The sequence below is a fragment of the Myxine glutinosa genome, chromosome 13 (assembly GCF_964187855.1).
Source record: "Myxine glutinosa chromosome 13, kmMyxGlut1.1, whole genome shotgun sequence".
In the NCBI taxonomy this organism is placed as follows: Eukaryota; Metazoa; Chordata; class Myxini; order Myxiniformes; family Myxinidae; genus Myxine; species Myxine glutinosa.
In genome coordinates this window covers 32,540,006-32,563,240 of record NC_136273.1, presented here as the reverse complement: position 1 = coordinate 32,563,240, position 23,235 = coordinate 32,540,006, and the positions used below count along the sequence as shown (strand labels likewise).

The 23,235-nt window shown below is 43.3% G+C and overlaps 1 protein-coding gene across 1 annotated transcript in view; it reads left to right on the top strand.

The window, feature by feature from the left end:
* LOC137438800 (uncharacterized) overlaps positions 1-23,235 on the top strand; it is a 183,362-nt gene that overhangs the window by 40,519 nt on the left and 119,608 nt on the right. The window contains exons 6-7 of the mRNA XM_078767286.1: positions 9,711-9,841; positions 11,026-11,245. Of these exons, the coding sequence (XP_078623412.1) occupies positions 9,711-9,841; positions 11,026-11,245 (351 nt within the window). The remainder of the gene's footprint in view (positions 1-9,710; positions 9,842-11,025; positions 11,246-23,235) is intronic.

Here is a 23,235-nt window from a genome sequence, read left to right as displayed (position 1 = left end):
TCTGGGCCCTGTGCTATTTCTGGTCTTCATCAATGACCTCTCCGACTCTCTGGAAAATCCTCTCTATCTCTTTGCTGATGACTCCACTATCTGCCGCTCCATTCCTCATCCCTCAGATCGGCAGTCTGCAGCCTCCTCACTCTCTGCAGACCTGGACAAAATCACAGACTGGTCAAACAAGTGGAACATGTCTTTCAATCCTGACAAATCTCACACTCTTACAATGTCTCTCCGAAAGGACCGACTGGACAACCCTCCCATCTACTTTCTCAACAATCCTCTCCAATAAGTTTTGTCGCTCAAGCTTTTGGGTCTCACTATCTGCCATGATCTTTCTTGGGAAAACCACATTTCCAAGCTGGCCTCCAAAGCCAGTCGCCGACTGGGCATCCTCCGTCGTGCGAAGTCCTTCCTTGGCACATCTGAGCTCCTCACCACATACAAGGCTTTCATCCGCAGCTCAATGGAATACTGTTCCCCCCTCTGGGCTGGTGCTCCTGCCTCACACCTTGCTCGGCTTCACGCTGTTGAGGCCAAAGCTTTCAGAATCATTGGAATCTCCTGCGATGTAGTCAACTCCGAGGGCCTTTCACTCACTCACCGCAGGCAGGTTGGTGGTCTTTCTGTCTTCTACCGACTCCTCTCCGGCCTTGCTCCCCCAGCTCTCTCTGTGCTCTGTCCCCCCAATATTCCTTCAGGTCGCACAAGATCTGCCTGCAACCCTCTTATGGTTAAACTGCCAAAGTCTAGGCTCTCTGCTCACCTTCACTCTTTCATTCCCCTTTTCTCCCGCCTCTGGAACAAACTCCCCCACTCCCTTCAATCCCACTCCTCCCTCCAGGTCTTTAAAACAGCTGTTCACCACCATCTATCTTCCCCCATCGAAAACCTTGATCTTTTCTACCCACGGTAATTCACCCCAGAGTCCTTGCAGTGTTCATATGTTTTATTCCTCTCCCACTTCCCCCCCAAGTCCTCCCGATGTCCCTGCTCTCAAATGTTGTGTTTGTGTCCTTCCCCCTCTCTCCCCATCTTGTCTGCCGCTCCCCTTGTTTTTTGTGTTTTGTGTGTCGGTTTGTCTTTTTGTGTGATTAATGTTAGCTCTTTCACGAGCCTCGATCTTGTATACAAAAAAAAAGGAGAAAAAAAAAAAAAAAAAAAAGCTTCTCTATCGCACACCAGAACTTGTCCTTCTCTTCATGTGGAGCATATCCCGAGATGACGTTCACCAAGAGCTTTCCAAACATCATTTTCACCATCATCAACCTATCACTCACTCTAGTCACTCACCACACTGTCTACCAACTCCTCCGAAAACATGACACTAACACCATTCACGCCCTCTGGGCACCCTTGCCACACAAACTTGCATTTTTGTCCCTGCCTACCCTTTACCATTCTCACGCCACTTCCCTTCCATCTCGTCTCTTGCACACAACATATGTCCACTCTTCTTCTGACCAATACTTCCACCACTTCTCCTGATCTCCCTGTCATTGTCCCTACATTCCAATTCCCAAACCTCAGAAACCGATCTCCACTTCGGGCTGTACCCTGCCCATATGTAGTTGTAATTGTCATGGTTCTCTTTTTGAGGCAATGTTTTTATGGCCGGATGCCCTACCTGACGCCAACCCTCTTCGTCGCTTCTTACGACACACAGGGATACGGTGTACCTATTCTAAACCAGGGTACACACCAGGATAAAGCTTTGAATGAAACCAAACGGATTTAATCCCGAACAAATAAACGGAGAATGAAATCAATAATAACTATATACAATGAAGTAAAATAATCCGATAAAAACTAAGGCGTCAAGTCACAAGCACAGAGGGACACAAAATGGCGACTTATCTCTGGTGGCAGCGGTTGAGAGGATGGGCACGGAGCAGGCGATGAGATGAGCAGGACGACGAAGAGATGATCAGGAGACGAACAGGACCATCAACATGCAATGGTGGAGGATGATAACACCAAGCCCAAAGCAGGCAGGCAGGATGACCTCCTTAAAGCTCTCCTTCTTAGGAAGACCAATCTCCTCAGAATACCAGTTCTCACCAAAAACGTGAGCTCCTCTCCTCAGGCTCGCGGTACAGTTAATTCTCCTCAGGCTCACGGTACAGTTAATTCATGTACATGTAACGGTACAGTGCATGTAAATGTATGTTGTCAACAAATGTTGCCCCCCAAAAACATGGCTGCCGGTCGTCCTTGTCGGCACGGGGCCACGTGGCGAGTGCGCCCTCTAGTCTATAATATAACTAACTCTATGTTGCTCCCACAGAAACGCCATTATAACTATAAGCTGTTCATACACGTTGTACATACATATATATATATATATATATATAATATATATATATATATAGATATATATATATATATATATACATACATATATATATATATATATATATATATATATATATATATACATATATATATATATATATATATATATATATATATATATATAGGGCCTATATATATATATATATATATACATATATATATATATATATATATATATATATATAGGGCCTATATATATATATATATATATACATATATACTTGTCCTTCTCTTCTCTTCTCTCTCTCTCTCTCTATATATATATAGATATATATATATATATATATAGATATGTATATATATATATATATATATATATATATATATATATATATATATATATATATATATATATATATATATATACAGACTTGGCATTTAATATGGAATTATTTTTTTTCTTGACGGGTTTACGTTCTGAATTCGGTATATCAAGCCGGTGAGTTTCTTTTATGCTTCGGTGATTTCTTTGTTAAAAGAACCATGTCACTGATTGTCTGTCGCAGCAAGAAGTCAATAACAGGATTACAACACAGGTGGCGTGACAAAATGTACGGACAGGTACATTTGACGATTGGCTTCACAATCGGGTATATAAGGGTTGTTGCGTTCTGTATTAGTGGAAAACAACTGCTGCACGTCTACAAAAGTTATTGCCGCTTCCCCTGGAGATAGTCCGTCAACTCGACAATGCTGTTTGTCATTTAGTGGTGGCTTTACGAAATTCCGGCATGAAACAGCATGCTATTGCTCGGCAGTATGGCATCACTCAAGGTCAGGTGTCAAAGATCCTGAAACGAAATGCTCAGAGGGGTGTCCCTACTCCAATACTGAGGTCAGGATGTCCCCGCAGAACCACAAGAAGGGATGATCGCCTGCTGCACCGGTTAGTCTGCAATGGCCATACCTGGTCAGCTAATCGGCTTAGGGCTGAGTTGCAGCAACTGACAAATGTGCCTGTATCCAGAAGGCTAGTCAACCAACGACTGGTTCAAGCAGGCTATCGTGCCAGGCGTCCCCTGAGAAAGCCACGTCTGACCAGACAACACCGCCAGCGCCGATTGCAGTGGGCCAGAGAGCACCGTCAATGGCAGCCAGGACACTGGAATCACGTGATCTTCAGTGACAAGTCTAGATTTCTGGTCTATCGTCAATATGGCCACGTCCGAGTGCGCAGACAAGTGCATGAAGCCTACAACGAAGATTGTATAGTGCCAAGAGTCCAAGCTGGAGGTGGTGGGGTGACCGTTTGGGCTGCTTTTCATGCAGGGGGGAAAACTGACCTGGTTGTTCTGAATGGAAACCTGAACCAGTTCAAGCACAGGGCCATTCTGGAAGAAACATTGCTTCCATTTATTTGTGCAGCCTTTCGAGGAAACTTTGTCTTCCAAGATGACAATGCACGGCCTCATCGTGCTCGCATGATCCAACACTTTCTTGCTGACCGTGGTGTAGAGCATATGGAGTGGCCTGCCATGTCCCCGGATATGAATCCGATAGAGAACTTGTGGGCAGAATTAACGCGTCAAATCGACCACTTGAACCAGCAGCCTACCTCTGTGCGTGAATTGCAGCAGGCTATTGTCACTGCATGGCAAGCGATTCCTGTCCAAACCTTGGCAAATCTCGTGAACAGCATGCCTCAATGTGTACGTGCTCTCCTGAATGCTCGTGGGGGTTACACGAAGTACTGAACTGTAATTTTACTGTCCGTAATCCCAGTCAAAATTTAGCTTTTGTTTTTGTTGAAAAAAAAATTGGCTAATGTGCAAAATTAAGAGATACTTCTGGAAAACGCACAGAAGTTTAACACAGCACTGTCCGTGAATCGAGTTCAATATCAGTTTACATCACTTTCAAGGATCAATTTATTTGCTTCGAAATGTCAAATGTGGTTTTTGTTTCTTTTAAAGGTCACATTAACAAAATCTAGAATAATTTCAACATAATTCCAATGAACTTTTGGTTCCAAGTCATCTTGAAAAGTGTTATGTAAATCGGATAAGATGTTAATTTGCCGAGCGGATGGCAGCCGCGGCCCGAACCATTAACAAAGACTAGACCCGATTCTCAAACGTTGGCCAAATCGTGCCACAGGTATTCGATTGGGAAAAGACAAAGACGGATGTGAAGAAGAAGAAGACGAAGGCAAAAGGTTGGAAATACGACTATTATTTATTATTACTATTTACAGGACCAAAATAACCAAGGAAGAAGGAAAGATAATAAAATAAAGACAGAAGGAATCAAGGAGACACAGTGCAACGCTAGCTTACCTACAGTCTTAATTAATACCCCAGGACAAGACACACAAAACAGACTACGAGCAAACTCACACGAATGGGGAAATTGCAGGCAGGAATGGAAGGACTGGAAGGAGAAGGGGAGGAAGGCACGGAGCTGGCTGGAGCTTGATCCCGCACGGGACGTCGGGCTGGACCTTGACGGCCACCGATGCCACCGAGCCTGGTTCCCGCGGGGTAACGGGTCGGAGCTGCCTGGTGGAGCCAACCTGCTGGTGGAGTCAAAGCTGCTGGTCGAGCCAAAGCTGCTGGTGGGGGGTCTGGCGTGACGGGTTCTCTCTCTATCTCTTGAACTTAATCGTCTCTTTTGCCGCCGTGGGGACGTCGCGTGCTTTCCCAGGACTCATCTGCCGTTTACCAAGCTCGTCTTCTCTCCTGCGCGTCTGGACTCATCTGCCGTGGGGAGCGTCCCGCTACGGGTGATATAGGCCCCGCCCTTCAACCTTGTTGAACCTCCCCGATCGTTCTTTCTCCGCCCGCTCAAGCCAAACCCCTTTGGCTGGGTTGGTTGAGCGGGGCCGACTCACTCCTCCCCTCTATTATGAGGTGGAGACACGCCTTTCTTCTCCGAGCCGGAGCACATGGCAATGGCGGCGAATGCAGTTGGCAATCGAGGCTTTGTGAATGGGGCTTTGGGAATGAAAGGGGATCTATTCTATTTGAATTCGGTGCAATGGAGTGTCAATTAATGGAAGACAAAGCCTTAGCCTAACACACAGAATAAGAAAATAACTACCAACAAGGAGGAAATCTATGATTGGCTAACATGATTGTATATGACCTAACTACGGGACGCCCTTTGACCTTTATACACAACAACTGGAGGAAGGAGGGTGATATTTTTACAACAATAAAAAAACACAATTCTCATATCCACAACAATATTAAATGCCAAGTCTGTGTGTGTGTGTGTGTATATATATATATATATATATATATATATATATATTGCGGATCTCATATTGATCATACTGATCATATTGTTGATCATATTGCGGATCATAATGTTGCGGATATATATACATATTGTTGGTCACTAACGCATACTAACACTGGGAAGGAGACTATACTTCACATTTAATAAGAAATAACTAACTAAGCGAGGCTACAGGGTGTCCCTACACCTTAGCCCCCCCCCCCCCCCCCTGCCCAGCCCAACGTAGGAGAGATAGGGAGAAACCACGAATAGGGGAAAAAAGCTTTATTATTCGACATCTCATGTGAACAGTTTCAAAGCTTTGCTTCAATATTTGGTGTGCCCACCGCCCGCCGACCGAACTGCCTCTAAACGCGTGGGGTAGGATTCCAAGAGAGACACAAACAAGTCACGATCGAATTCCATTTCTTCGAGGAAGTTAGTCAAAGCAGTGAGAAGCTCTTCCCTGGTGTTCTGGAGGCGTTGTTCAACTCTGTCCTTGAGTATCGCCCCCAAATGTTCACAGGCGTTGAGGTCAGGCGATGCTCCCGGCCACTCATCGTTTCCGAAAAAATCGACCTTGTTCGCCTTCCAAAGATTCTGGGTCGCCAGTGCGCTCATGCACGGGGCTCGGTCATGCAGAAACGTGGTCTCCTTGATGCAGAGGACATTTTCTGGGTTCCGTAAGAACGGAATAACATGGCGGGTCAGCACAACGTCTCGGAGGTATTTGCCGTCCCATGATTGTCCTTGCTCTTTGATGACCCACATCAGCCTTTTCGCTGTGAACATCAAGAAGACGCCAACGCACCGTGCTGTCTTCGATTTCTCTCGAATCTTGAGTTCTTGTGGAATGTCATCATTGTGAAGAGCCCAAATTCTGTCGTTCTGGAAGTTGGGACGTCGAGCCTCATAAAAGAAAAATTCATCAGAAGGGGCCAGGAAAAGAAAATCATCAGAGGTCCACTCGCTCAAAAACTCACAAAACCACATTCGATCCTCGACGTTCTTCTCCGTCAGCTTCGGTGCTGGAATTTGGTGAAAAGCCTTTGCGCCAATGGACTGAAGGAACCTGTGGATACTTATTAAGCTCTTCTTCTTCCCTCGAACCCGTTCAATCTCCTTTTGGAGCCCTCGAATGCTTTTCTTCTCCTTGGCAAGCGACTCAATGATGATATCCCTGCTTTCCTGAGACAAACATTGTGCTGTCTGTTCGGGCCGGCTGTCCATCTCGCAATCGAAGGGATCACGGTTCCAATTGCGTTTGGCGAAGTCCTCAGACCTGTTCAGGTACTTGGCAGCCCAGGATCGGGATATGGTTCCCGGCATCTGATCCCTGGCAACTCGGAACGCGATAGCCATGATGCGGCAGATCCACCTTTTCTTCTCAGAATCACCCGACCACGACATCACTTCACAAAATCTGCAACAGAACAAGAAAGGCTCATTAGATCATTATGAAATTTGGTATTTGAGATGTCAAATGAATGATCCTTCCCGCTATATGCCCGCCATTGTACAGTGGCGACCCAGTAGAGCTGGGCAGGGGGGGGGGGGGGCAAGGTGTTGGGGCACCCTGTACATGTTGTGGTGAAACTAACTATAGGGGGGTTGCCTTTATTTACAAAACCACAATATATATACATACATATACATACACACACACATATATACATTCATACATACATATGCATACATACACATATATATAAACATACACATATACCTACATATACACATACATACATATATACATACATATATATACATACATATACATACACACACACATATATACATTCATACATACATATGCATACATACACATATACATAAACATACACATATACATACACATATACATGCACACACACATATACCTACATATATACATACATACATATATACATACATATATATACATACATATACATACACATACATATATACATATACATACATATATATACATACATATATGTACATATACATACATATACAGTGCCCTCCATAAGTATTGGGACAGTGAAGTCAAATTTGTTATTATTTCTATATACTCAAGAAATTTGGATTTGAGATCAAAAGATGAATATGAGGCAAGAGTACAGAAGGTCAACTTTGATGGCAAGACACACAAGATGGCGGCAGCGAGGAATGCGGCATGACTTGCTGGTTATACCGCATCCATCTCGCCTGGGACAGAGAGGACCAGGAGCTGCGTCGAATAAATCCGTTTTGAAGACGGCAAAGACTGACCTGGGAATGGCGGCTTTGACGGGACGGGATGGTGGTTCATGTCGCACCGTTCGGCATGCGTTTGGGCAGCCTGGTCTGGGGCTTGGTGGGACTTGTGGGCCCCGTGCTGCTGGGTGGGGGACCTGGGCTTTGGCGGACATCTTCCTGTGAAGCTCTGTCCGTTGAGGGTGTGGAGTGGGAGCAGAGAGGGGTTGAGTACTTATGCCATGTGCGGTGGCTTCGGGGTGTGCTGTGGCTTTGATGGGGCATGGGGGCCATGCTCGTGGCGCCCGGGGTCGCGTGGATGATGGGGGATGCAGCCTGACCTGGCTGCTTCCTGGGTTTCTCTGACCTTGTCATGCTGGGATTGAAGGCCCAGGATTTGGGGACTCTCTTGAAGCCCTGTTATGCCTGCAGGGAGCTAAACTCCGTGAGATCCATTAACGTGCCAAATAAAACAGCTTTGTGGGCGGCTTTGGTGGGGGGATGGGGAGGCGCCTGTGGCTTGAGGGGTTTTGCCGACTCTAACCCGTCGAGGAGGACGCACACGCTCACAGGGAGGAGTGCCTGAGATTTGGCGGACCCAAGTGGAAGGGGGCCTGAGATTTGGCGGACCCAAGTGGAAGGGGGCCTGAGACTTGGCGGACCCAAGTGGAAGGGGAGCTTGACATTTGGCATACCCGAGTGGAAGGGGAGCCTGAGATTTGGCATACCCAAGTGGAAGGGGAGCCTGAGATTTGGCAAACCTGAGTGGAAAGGGAGCCTGAGATTTGGCAAACCTGAGTGGAAGGGGAGCCTGAGATTTGGCAAACCCGAGTGGAAGGGGAGCTTGAGATTTGGCATACCCGAGTGGAAGGAGAGCCTGAGATTTGGTGGACCCAAGTGGAAGGGGAGCCTGAGATTTGGCAAACCCAAGTGGAAGGGGAGCCTGAGATTTGGCAAACCCAAGTGGAAGGGGAGCCTGAGATTTGGCAGACCCAAGTGGAAGGGGAGCTTGAGATTTGGCGGACCCAAGTGGAAGGGGAGCCTGAGATTTGGCAAACCCAAGTGGAAGGGGGCCTGAGATTTGGCAAACCCGAGTGGAAGGGGAGCCTGAGATTTGGCAAACCCAAGTGGAAGGGGAGCCTGAGATTTGGCATACCCGAGTGGAAGGAGAGCCTGAGATTTGGTGGACCCAAGTGGAAGGGGAGCCTGAGATTTGGCAAACCCAAGTGGAAGGGGAGCCTGAGATTTGGCAAACCCAAGTGGAAGGGGAGCCTGAGATTTGGCGGACCCAAGTGTAAGGGGAGCTTGAGATTTGGCGGACCCAAGTGGAAGGGGGCCTGAGAAAGATGAGTGAGGACTTGTGGCAGTGACACACGCATGCATGCGCAAAGCACAAACACACAAGTGCATGGGTCGTGATTTGCACGCACACATGCATGATTGTGGTTTATAAACGTTGGCTTTGTTTTGCTTTTGCATGTTTTGTTTTGTGTGACATCATATGCTGTGTATGGTATGCACACATTATTTATATGCATTATATGCATCTATACATATAGTGTACATGCTATATAGCATACACATATGCGATGCGTGACATGTACAGTGTTATGTTGTGTACGTGTCTTGTGTTTGACATATTGGACATATTTATACACACGCACACATGCATGCGCACACACACACACACACACGTGATTGCAAAACCATGTGTCCCGCTACACAGGGGATGGTCTAATAAATTGACTTTAATTCATTCCAGAAGAACTATTAGTCCAATGAAAATACATTTTGGTGATAAATGATGTTTGATTTAGCTTAAACTTAAGTACAAGTTTGATGACTTTTGCATACAGTTTTTTTCTAGAAATGATTGTGGTTTTGTGTCCCTGTATTGTGCTGTGCGATTGTGCTTTCAGTTCCCTCCAATCTGTCAAAAACGATGGTCGTGGATGAATCCAAAAATGTTGTTCTAACCTGCAAATGGCCAAAGCACAGACGTTTGCGCAACGTCGAATGGACATTCACGTCAAATGGACGTGACAGCACTGTAAGATGCCTCTTAATGCAATACTGTAGTTAGCCCTTCGTGTGTGTCCGTCCGTCCAGGGCCATAACTTTTTTACCATTTGAGTTTTGTCATAAATTTTTCACCAAAGCTGAAATTTATGAGAATATGGAGAAGGCAAATAAATAATTTGGTCAAACCGTCAAAAGTCAGCACAACCTAACATCATCAATTTTCATGCAATTTACCTGAAATTTCAATTTAGCATTTGAGTTTTGTCATCAATTTTTCACCAAAGCTTTATTATGAGAATATGGAGAAGGCAAATTAATAATTTTATCAAAAGGTTAAAGGTCAGCACAACCTAACATCATCAATTTTCATCCAATTTACCTGAAATTTCAATTTGCCATTTGAGTTTTGTCATCAACTTTTCAACATAGCTTTATTATGATAATATCGAAAAGACATTAATAATTTGGTCAAAAGGTCAAAAGGTTAAAATTCAGTGTCACTTAAAATCAACAATTTTCATCCAATTGACCTGAAATTTAAATTTACCATTTGAGTTTATCATCAACTTTTCAACAAAGCTTTATTATGAGAATATGGAGAAGGCAAATTAATAATTTGGTCAAGAGGTCAAAGGTCAGCGCAACCTAACATCATCAATTTTCATCAAAATTACCTGAAATTTCAATTTAGCATTTGAGTTTTGTCATCAACTTTTCAACAAAGTTTTATTATGATAATATCGAAAAGACATTAATAATTTGGTCAAAAGGTCAAAAGGTTAAAATTCAGTGTCACCTAATTTACCATTTGAGTTTTATCATCAACTTTTCAACAAAGCTTTATTATGAGAATATGGAGAAGGCAAAGGAATAATTTGGTCAAAAGGTTAAAGGTCAGTACCACCTAACATCAATTTTCATCCAATTTACCTGAAATTAAATTTTTTTACATATTGGGTCACTAAATTGGTTCACCAATCAAAAGCCAGTGGCTGATTGTTTTTTTTTTAGATCAACACGTCAAAGATCAAGCAAATTTGCATAAAATCATAAATTTTCCTCCAATCGACCTGATATTTTAAGAATTTTCAGGTCCCAGAATTTGTTCAGCAATCAAAGGCGAGAAGCTGATTATTTTTTTATAAGTCTATATTTCACCATAAAATGTATTTTTGATGTTTTTCTCATATTCTTGAATCTTTTGTTGTGAAGCCATTGCAGGTGCTCTACGAAGACTCAAAACCAAAACGTCGTGATCTTCATCACGACAAACCCTCTGTGCGACACCAGAAATATGAATTTAGGGGAAACTTAAAATCTGGCGATGGTTCAATGTTGTTGGCGAGAGTGCAGCAATCGGATGTGGGGCAGTACACCGGGAGGCTTTTCACTTCCAACGAAAACTGCACCTGCAAGATCAACCTACTCATTAGTAAGTGGAGTTGACTTGAGAAATGGTGAGATTTTCGAAGTTCTTCAAATTTGACCTGGACTTTCTATTTCATTCGGAAAGACAGACTAAATCAAGATGGCGGCAAATGAGAAAATAAAGAGGGTGGAACAGCAAATGATGGAATTTCTGCTCAAATAAACTGTTGAAAGTTCGACAATTGGTTGCACGTTCTCGTGGTCATTGCCTATCAATGGCATCTGTATTTAAGCATGTAATTTCAATATGGACTTAAAAGTGCACAGAATGAACTACATATCGGGGAAAAACCAACTACCTCCATCAATAACAAACTTCTAGTGGGTTTAGGATCTGATTTTGATTGGTTGAAGTGTATGTTTGTTTAGTTTTTTTAACAATTTCACAATTTACGTTATTGATGGGAAACTTATGTATCTATCATTCGTTACAAATTAATTATGATTGTGAACAGAAGAAGTCAAATTTGAACCACCTACACAATCCTTTTGCTTCACTTGCAGCAAAACACCTTTTGAAGCATATGTAGGCTACGGAAGTTTGCTCGCCAAATTAATAATATTGACATAATATGTTGTGTGCAACATATAATAATAATAATAATAATAATAATAACCCGGTGTGTACACTGGTTTAGAATAGGTACACCGTATCCCTGCGTGTCGTAGGAGGCGACGAAGAGGGTTGGCGTCAGGAAGGGCATCCGGCCATAAAAACATTGCCTCAAAAAGAGAACCATGACAATTACAACTACATATGGGCAGGGTACAGCCCGAAGTGGACATCGGTTTCTGAGGTTTGGGACATGGAATGTAGGGACAATGACAAGGAGATCAGGAGAAGTGGTGGAAGTATTGGTCAGAAGAAGAGTGGACATATGTTGTGTGCAAGAGACGAGATGGAAGGGAAGTGGTGTGAGAATGGTGAAGGGTAGGCAGGGACAGAAATACAAGGGTGTGTGGCAAGGGTGCCCAGAGGGCATGAATGGTGTTGGTGTCCTGTTTTCTGAAGAGTTTGTAGACAGTGTGGTGAGTGTGACTAGAGTGAGTGATAGGTTGATGATGGTGAAAATGATGATTGGAAAGCTCTTGGTGAACGTCATCTCGGGATATGCTCCGCATGAAGAGAAGGACAAGTTCTGGTGTGCGATAGAGAAGCTGATGGAGAACGTGAAAGATGAGGAAGTTGGTGTGGTAGGAGACCGAAATGGACATGTGGGAAGGAGTATGGACGGTTTTGAGGGAGTTTGTGGGGGTTACGGATATGGTGTGAGAAATGGAGAAGGTGAAAGGATTTTGGAGTTTGCTGATGGAGCTGATTTGTTGATTTGTAATACTCAGTTCCAGAAAGAGGATAATAAGCTTGTTACGTACACGTGAGGTGGGTCGACGACAACCGTTGACTACCTGATGGTGCGTAGGCGAGATAGGGGGCACCTCCGGGACACAAAGGTGATCCCGGGGGAGGAGGCTGTTTCACAGCACCACTTGGTTGTCTGCGACATAAGGGTGAAAGGTGCGAGGAGAGCTTGGCGGGTGAAGTACAAACCGAGAATGAAGGTGTGGAGGTTGAAAGAGGTGACAGTAAAGGAGGCATTAAAAGACAGGCTGAGTAGGGTAGAGGATGATGTGGTTGAGCTTGAAAGTGGTTGGATGTCAATGAAAGATAGTCTGTTGGGAGCCGTTGGTGAGGTATGTGGATGGACAAAAGGACCACCGAGGCACTCGGAAACATGGTGGTGGGATGATGAAGTTGGAAAGAGGATTGACGAGAAGAGGAAGAAGTTCAAGTAATGGCAGAAGGCGAAGGGTATGGGAGCAGAAAAAGCATAGCATGAAAGTTATAAGGCAGCCAAGAAGGCTGCAAAGAAAGGGGTAGCAAAGGCGCAGGAGGCATGCAGGAAAATGTTCGGAGAACGCTTGGATTCGGAAGAGGGTCAGAGAGCGGTATTCAGGATTGCAAAGCAGATAGCGAAAGAGAGGTGTAATGTGATGGGGGTGAGTTGCTTGAAGGATGAAGTGGGACAAATCGTTGTGGACCCAGATGGAATTAAAGGAAGATGGAAAAGATATATGGAAATGCTGTTGAATACAGAGAACAAGCGTTACGCCTAGGTCCCCCGTCGGGGAAGTGATGTGAGCTGACAAAGTGGAACACGCAGAAAACATGCTATGATATGATATTTCGCTCACAAGGGTCAGACAAACATGGAGGCGGCCATCTTGCATTTTGAAGTGGCGACCCAATTTTCAATAGCGTTCTTCCTTATGCCGAGATACACCCACACACCAGAAGGTACTTCGCTTATTTTTCAAGATATTTCGCTCACAAGGTTCAGACATATATATGGTGGCGGCCGTCCTGGATTTTGATGTGGCGACCCACTTTACAATAGCGGTCTTCCTTATGCCGAGATACACCCACACACCAAATTAGAAGTTGGTACTTCGCTTATCTTTCAAGATATTCTTCTCACAAGATTCAGACATACATGGCGGCGGCCATCTTGGATTTTGACGTGGCAACCCAATTTTCAATAGCGTTCTTCCTTATGGCGAGATACACCCACACACCAAATTAGAAGTTGGTACTTCGCTTATTTTTCAAGATATTCAACTCACAAGGTTTGGACATACATGGCGGCGGCCATCTTGGATTTTGACGTTGCGACCTAATTTTCAATAGCCGTCTTCCTTATGCCTAGATACACCCACACACCAAATTATAAGTTGGTACTTCGCTTATTTTTCAAGATATTCATCTCACAAGTGTCAGACATACATCGTGGCGGCCATCTTGGATTTTAACGTGGCGACCCAATTTTCAATAGCGTTCATCCTTATGCCGAGATACATCCAAACACCAGATTAGAAGTTGGTACTTCGCTTATTTTTCAAGATATTCATCTCAAGGTTCAGACATACATGGCGGTGGCCATCTTGGATTTTGACGTGGCGATCCAATTTTCAATAGCGTTCTTCCTTATGCCTAGATACACCCACACACCAGATTAGAAGTTGGTACTTCGCTTATTTTTCAAGATATGCAGGTTACAAAGTTCAGAGATACATGGCATCAGACATACATGGCGGCGGCCATCTTGGATTTTGACGTGGCGACCCAATTTTAAACAGCGTTCTTGCTTGTGCATAGATACACCCACACACCAGATTAGAAGTTGCTACTTCGCTTATTTTTCAAGATATTTCGCTCACAAGGTTCAGACATGTATATGGTGGCGGCCATATTGGATTTCGACGTGGCGACCCAATTTTCAAAAGCTTTCGTCCTTATGCCGAGATACACCCACACACCAAATTAGAAGTTGGTACTTCGCTTATTTTTCAAGATATTCATCTCACAAGGTTCAGACAAACATGGCGGCGGCCATCTTGGATTTTGACGTGGCGCCCCAATTTTCAATAGCCTTCTTCCTTATGCCTAGGTACACCCACATACCAGATTAGAAGTTGGTACTTCCCTTATTTTTCAAGATATGCAGGTTACAAGGTTCAGACATACATGGCATCAGACATACATGGCGACGGCCATCTTGGATTTTGACGTGGGTTGCACCCACACACCAGATTCGAATGCGGTCCTTCGCTTACGCATGCCCGGACACACGGACGGAGGGGAAAGCCATAGTCCCCCTTTCGCTCCGCTGAGCGACGGGGGACAATGAATGAGATGGCAACATAGAGAGTAACCCAGTTTTAGGACCGGCAGAGAAGATAACTGAGAAGGAAGTTGAGGAAGCAATAAAAGCAATGAAGAGTAGAAAAGCGGGAGGGCCGACGGGAGTTGTGGGAGATATGTTGAAGGCAGCAGGAAGTTGGGGTGTGAAGAGAATGACAGAGATCTGTAATCTGGTGGTGAAAGAAGGCCGCATTCCAGTGGATTGGGAACTGAGTATCCTCGTCCTTCTATACAAGGGGAAAGGTGACCCTCTGGAGTGTGGCTCGTACCGAGTGATAAAGTTATTGGAGCATGGAATGAAGGTATTGGAAAGGGTGTTGGAGAGGAGCATAAGGAAGAAGGTGAAGATCGACGAAATGCAGTTTGGATTTATGCCAGGAAGAGGAACGACAGACGCGCTCTTTATTGTGAGGCAGTTGCAGGAGAAGTACATGGAGAAGAGGAAGAAGTTGTTTCTTGGGTTTGTTGATCTGGAGAAAGCATTCGATAGGGTTCCACGCGAAGTATTGACATGGGCATTGAGGAAGTTAGGAGTGGAGGAATGGTTGATCAGAGTAGTGATGGCAATGTACAAAAGAGCGCGCACAGCTGTAAGGACGAAGGACGGGAACAGTGGTGAGTTTGAGGTGAAGGTGGGAGTGCATCAGTAGTCCACTACTATTTGTTGCTGTGATGGAGATGCTGGCTCAGAACGTAAAGGAGGGTTTACCGTGGGAGTTGTTGTTTGCAGATGATCTGGTATTGATTGCGGAAAGTATGGATGGACTGAAGGAAAAGATGAACAAGTGGAAGGAATGTATGGAGACAAAAGGTCTGAAGGTGAATATTGGAAAGACGAAGGTGATTTCATGTTGATGAAATGGACTTTTTAAAAATGGACATTCCAAAAAAATGGAATTTTTTTTTTCTTAGGGGGGGGGGGGGGGGCGTAGTTTGCAAGTATCGTGCTCCGCATGACGTCTTCTTGTTTGTTTTCTTGCTTTCTTGTTTGTTTGTTTGTCCGGGTGATATCTCAGCCATCATTTGAGCTAGGAAGCTGAAATTTGGGCACAATAGTGAGTAAGTACTTTGTGAAAAATGGTATTTTTTTTGGATTAATCAATTAATTTATTAGTTACTTAATTTTTATCAATTAATTAAGCACATATATTTTCTTTCTCTTCTGGGCATTATCTCAGGCACCTTTTGAGTTAGGAAGCTGATATTTGGACATGCCAATGACCAAGTGATTTGGCTGTAAAGGCTATTTTTGATTTCTTGATTAATCAATTAATCGATTAATTATTTAATTATTCGATTAATGACTAAATTTATTTATTTGTTTGTTTAATTACAGATTCGGATGAAATGGTGGTGATTTATGTGTTCCATTAGACAATTGATTAATTATTTTTTTAAATTATGATTATTATTTATTCATCTTAATTATTAATCATTTATTTATTTTCTTTCTCATCTGGTCAATATCTCAGGCACCTTTTCAGCTTGGAAGCTGATATTTGGACATGACAATGAACAAGTGATTTGGCTGTGAATGGTATTTTTGATTTATTGATTAATCAATGAATCGATTAAATATTTATTGATTAACAAATTTATTATTTACATTTTTTATTAATGACTTATTTTATTAAATTTCTAAAAGTTACATCTTCGGATGAAGCACGAGTGGTTTAGTTATGCCATTAGCCAATTGATTAAGAAAATATTTTATGACAATCTTTTTGGACACCGCTCCTTTCCTATGCCATCTCCAGGCGCTGCATAACATCATTTCCGGGCACCGAAGGGGGCCCGGCAATGACGCACGCTAAAAGGGAGGACTCAGTTATCACTCTGGTTGTTTGTTTTCTTGGTTGTTTGTTTTCTTTCTGGTTTGTCCGGGCGATATCTCAGCCATCGTTTGAGCTAGGAAACTGAAATTTCGGCACAATAGTGAGTCGGTACTTTGTCAAAAACAGCACTTTTTGTTTTTTGATTAATCAATTATTTTTTTTTATTTTTTTATTTTTTCAAGATCGAGGCTCGTGAAAGAGCGAACATTAATCACACAGAAAGACAAACCGACACAAAAACATATAACATCGGGAGCGGTAGACAAGATGGGGAGAGAGGGGGAAGGACACAAACACAACATTTGAGAGCAGGGACCGAGAGACATGGAGACATCGAGAGATCTGAGAGAGGGCGAGGGCTTTGGCGGGGTGGGGCATGGGAAGGGGGGGGGGGGGTTGGGAGAGGCATAAAACATATTGACACGGCCAGGACTTCCAGGAAAGAAGTTGGAATTTCAAACAAGGTGGATCTGGGGTGAATTAGCGGGGGTAGAAAAGATCAAGGTTTTGGATGGGGGAAGATAAGAGATGGTGGTGAACAGCTGTTTTAAAGACCTGGAGGGAGGAGTGGGATTGAAGGGAGTGAGGGAGTTTGTTCCAGAGGCGGGAGAAAAGAGGAATGAAAGAGTGAAGGTGAGCAGAGAGCCGAGATTTCGGCAGTTTAACCATCAGAGGGTTGCTGGCAGATCTTGTGCGACCTGTAGGAATATTTGGGGGACAGAGCACAGAGAGAGCTGGGGGTGCAAGGCGGGGAGAGGAGTCGGTAGAAGACAGAAAGACCACCTACCTGCCTGCGGTGAGTGAGTGAAAGGCCCTCAGAGATAGCTTCATCGCGGGAGATTCCAATAATTCTGAAAGCTTTGGTTTCAACAGCGTGAAGCCGAGCTAGGTGTGAGGCAGGAGCACCGGCCCATAGGGGAGAACAGTATTCCATTGAGCTGCGGATGAAAGCGTTGTATGTGGTGAGGAGCTCAGGTGTACCGAGGAAGGACTTCGCACGACGGAGAATGCCCAGTCGGCGACTGGCTTTGGAGGCCAGCTTGGAAATGTGGTTTTCCCAAGAAAGATCATGGCAGATAGTGAGACCCAAAAGCTTGAGCGACAGAACTTCTTGGAGAGGATTGTTGAGAAAGTAGATGGGAGGGTTGTCCAGTCGATCTTTTCGGAGAGACATAGTAAGAGTGTGAGATTTGTCAGGATTGAAAGACATGTTCCACTTGTTTGACCAGTCTGTGATTTTGTCCAAGTCTTCAGAGAGTGAGGAGGCTGCAGACTGCCGATCTGAGGGAAGAGGATGGAGCGGCAGAGAGTGGAGTCATCAGCAAAGAGATAGAGAGGATTTTCAAGAGTCAGAGAGATCATTGATGAAGACCAGAAAAAGCACAGGGCCCAGAACACTGCCTTCGGGAACTCCAGCCTGAACAGGAAGAGGAGATGAGAGAACACCATTCAGGGCCACACGTTGACGACGACTAGAGAGGAAGTCAGCCAGCCATGCGTGGCGATTTCCATGGATACCAAAGGAGGAGCGTTTGGTGAGCAGAGCGGGGTGCCAGACCGTATCGAAGGCACGTGATATGTCAAGGGAGACAGCTCTAATTTCCTGTTTGGCATTGAGGACCTCCATCCATTGTTGAGACAGCAGAAGCAGCATGTCCAGAGTAGAGTGACCTGGTCTGAAACCAAATTGATGCTCAGAGATCAAGCCATTGGAGCAGAGGAAAGATTTCATATCCGAAGCAATGATGGATTCCATGACTTTGCTGATAATTGGGAGAAGGCTGATTGGTCTGTAGTTGCTAGGATCTGTTTTTGCACCTTTTTTGTGCAAAGCGGTGATGTTGGCTGATTTCCAAGCAGATGGCAGTTGACCTTGAGCAAAAGAGAGGGTGAAGAGAACAGAGAGAGGGTGAGATAGAGCAGCAGAGCAGGATTTTAGGACCCGTGGGCTGATGCCGTCGGGTCTAGTTGCAGAATCAGAGTCGAGGGTTGACAGAAACTTTTCCACCTTGTCAGGAGGAAAGGACACGGAGTCCAGGAGCAGCTGGGTACGACTGGGTATGGTGGGTACAGAGAGGGATGGGTTTGGGACACAAGATTTAGAGGCAAACACAGAGTTGAGGCATTCAGCTTTTTCACGTGCGGAGTCAGCTGTGTAGCCGTTTGAGGTAAGGGAGGGGATGGAGGGGGAACAAACACGAGAAACGGATTTGACCAGACGCCACCAGGATTTGGAAGAGGGAGACAGATAAGAGAGTTCGGTCTTGAGAACGGAGAGATATTGTTTCCTGGCTCTCCTGAGGGTGGACACACACTTGTTTCGGGCTTTGTGAAAGGAAATGAGATTTCCTTCCGTTGGATTTGCTTTCCAGGAGACGAAGGCAAGTTTTTTCTGGGCAACAGCCTCACCACAAGATTCCGTGTACCATGGACGGGAGGAAGGGTATGACAACTGAAGACGAGATGGGATAAATCTGTGCATGAAGGAGAGCAATTTACTTTGGAAGAATTCCCAGGATGAGTTGATGTCAGAGGTGGTAGAGATGGGAGACCAGTCCAGATGATTGATGGCTGCTTGAAGACCGTGCCAGTTGGCCTGAGTGAAATGCCAGACTCGTCGACGCTGAGCAGGCTCCCTGAGAATGGTCAGAGAGATGTCCACTTTAACAAGGACATGATCAGATGATCCGATTGGTGCAGAAGAAGAGCAGCAGACATTTTCAGGGAAGTTAGTCATAACCAAGTCCAGAAGAGAAGATGCTCCATTGACTGAGATCCGGGTCAGGAAATTGACAGTTTGTGTCAGTCCCAGTGAGTCGCAGAAGTCCTTTGCTGAGGAGCCATGGCTGGTGAGGGAGGTACCCACACCCAGCCAACTGGCATGATGACAGTTGAAATCACCACATATGAGGAAGAGAGAGTTGGGATGAGTAGATAGAAGTTGGTCCATATTATCAGACAGCGAGATGTGGATGGAGTCATCACTGTTTGGTGGACGGCACAACACACATATGAACAAGAGGTGGGAGCGAAGGGGAAGCCGTAGCCAGAGGTATTCCTGGGGGTGAGGTGGAGAGAGTACAGTGCAGGGCGAGTGAGGAAGAGAGTTTTTGATAAAGATAGCAACCCCACCTCCAGGACGAGGCTCAGGTCTATCATACCGAAGGAGGGAGTAACCCGGGAGAGATACTAAGGAATCAGAGACATCATGAAGGAGGAAAGTTTCTGTTAAGCAGATCACGTCTGGTTTGACAGAAGCAACCTGTATGGAGAGATCAGTTAAGTTTGAACGAAGGCCCCGGATGTTTGAGGTCCATACCGTTAATGAAGATGAAGGGGGAGCATCGGATACAGAACAGGGGGGAGGAGGGGCAGGGTAAGATGTGGAAGAGGTGGAAGAGGTAGGGAGAGTTGTTGAAGGTGTGTCAGAGATATTGGACTTGATGAGTTATTTGGTGGGATTATTTATGGTGGAATCGATGGTGGAATTGGTGGAATTTGGTGGAATTGATGAGTTATTTAATTATTAGTGATTAATTAAGTACTTATACATTTCCTTTCTCTTCTGAGCATTATCTCAGGCACCTTTTGATTTAGGAAGCTGATATTTGGACATGCCAATGACCAAGTGATTTGGCTATAAAGGATATTTTTGATTTATTGATTAATCAATGAATCGATTAATTATTTAATTATTCGATTAATTACTTTTAAAAAAAAATTTAAGTTACAGATTCGGATGAAGTGTTCTCTCAGCCAATTGCTTAATTTTTTTTTGTAATGATTGTTATTTCTTTCTTTTCATTATTAATCATTTATTGATTTTCTTTCTCGTCTGGGCAATATCTCAGGCACCTTTTGTGCAAGGAAGCTGATATTTGGACATGACAGTGACCAAGTCATGTGGCTATAAAGGATATTTTTGATTTATTGATTAATCATTTAATCGATTAATTATTTGTTGATTAATCAATTAATTATTTAATTTTTCATTAATGACTTATTTAATTAAATTTCTAAAAGATACATCTTCGGATGAAGCCTTAGTGGTTTAGTTTTGCTATTAGCCAATTGATTAAGAAAATATTTTATGATAATCGTTTATTGATTTTAATTGTGCAATTAATCAATCAATTATTGTACACCTCTCCCTCCCAATGCAGTCTCCATGTGCTGCACTGCGGCAGCGCCCGGTAATGCCGTGCTGCAGGATATTTAATTATTTGGCATGGGGGTGGTATATTTTGAATGTATCTGTACTTGTATTGATTTTAATTATGCAATTAATCAATCAATGACTGTGCACCTCTCACTCCCAATACAGTCTCTATGAGCTGCACTGCAGTATTGCCGGGCGCCATAGGCACCCCGGCAATGCGCACTGGAGGATATTTAATTATTTGGCATGGTGGCGGTGTACTTTGAATGTATCTGTACTTGTTTTCCTTGTTTGTTTGTCCGGGCGATATCTCAGCCATCCTTTGAGCTAGGAAGCTAAAATTTCGGCACAATAGTGAGCAAGTGCTTTGGCAAAAACAGTATTTTTGGTTTTTTGATTAATAAATTAATTGATTCGTTATTTAATTATTATCGATTAATTAAGCACTTATTTATTTCCTTTCTCATCTGGGGAATATCTCAGGCACCTTTTGAGCTATGAAGCTGATATTCGGACATGACAATGACCAAGTGATTTGGCTATAAAGGCTCTTTTTGATTTATTGATTAATCAATTAATCGATTAGTTATTTAATTATTAAATTACGACTTAATTAATTATTTTTTTTAAGTTACAGATTCAAATTAAACGGTGGTGGTTTCGATATTCTATTAGCCAATTGATGAATAATTTCATTATTTTATGATTACTATTTATTTATCTTCGTTATTAATCACTTATTTGTTTTCTTTCGCATCTGGGCAATATCTCAGGAACCTTTTGAGCGACGAAGCTGATATGCGGACACGACACTGACCAAGTGATTTGGCTGTAAAGGCTATTTTTGATTTATTGATTAATCAATTAGTTATTTAATTCTTTAATTAATGACTTTTAATTACTTTTTTAAGTTACAGATTCAAATGAAACGGTGGTGGTTTAGATATTCTATTAGCCAATTGATTAATAATTTAATTATTTTACGATTATTATTCATTTACCTTCGTTATTAATCACTTATTATTTTTTTTCATCTGGGCAATATCTCAGGCATCTTTTGAGCTCCGAAGCTGATATTCAGACATGACAATGGCCAAGTGATGTGGCTATAACGGATATTTTTTATTTATTGATTCATCAATTAATGTATTTATTATATATTTATTGTTTAATCAATTTTTAAAAAGTCCATTAATGACTTATTTAATTAATTTTCAAAAAGTTACAGCTTCGGATAAAACACGGGTGGTTCGGGTATGCTATTAGCCAATTGATTAAGAAATTATTTTACGACTATTATTTATTGGTTTTAATTACACAATTAATCAATCAATTATTGTACACCTCTCCCTCCCAATGCCATCTGTATGTGCTGCACGGCTGTATTGCTGGGCTCTGAAAGCGCGCTGGAGGATATAATTGATTTGGCATGGAGGCGGTGTACTTTGAATGTATCTGTTCTTGTTTTCACATTTTGTTGTGTTACAGCCTGAATTTCAAATGGATTTGAGATTTTTTTTGTAATACCCCACAATCTACACATAATACCAAATAATATCAAAGTGCAATTTTTATTTTAGAAATTTTTACAAAATAATTAAAAATGAAAAGTGGAAATGTCTTGAGTAAATACATATTCAATCCCTTTGCTATGACACTCCAAATTGAGCTCAGGTACGTCCACCAAATCCCTTTGACCATACTTGAGACGTCTCTACAACTTGATTGGAGACCACATGCGTCCAATTCAATTAAATGGACATGATTTAGAAATATACACCTTTCTATACAAGGTCCCACAGTTGACAGTGCATGTCAGAGCAGAAACTCTATTATGAAGTGCAAGGAACTGTCCGTGGAACTCCGAGATAGAATTGTGAGGAGGCATATATCTGGGGAAGGGTATAAAACAATTTATAGAGTGTTGAAAGTTCTCAAGAGCACAGTGAGCTTAATTATTAGGAAATGGAAAGAATATGGAACTGCCCAGACTCCTCCTACTGCTGGCCATCTGACCAAACTGACCAAACAGGCAATAAGGACCTTTGTCAGGGAGGTGACCAATAACCCAATGACCACTCTGACAGAACCCCAGCGTTCCTTGGCTAAGATGGGAGAACCTGCTGGAAGGACAATCATCTCTGCAGCACTTCACAAATCAAGGCTTTATAGGACAGTGGCCAGACGGAAGCCATTCCTGAGAAAAAGACACATGACAGCATGCCTGGAGTTTGCAAAAAGACACGTGAAAGACAGAGCATGAAGCAAAATATTCTGTGTTCTAATGAGACCGAAATTGA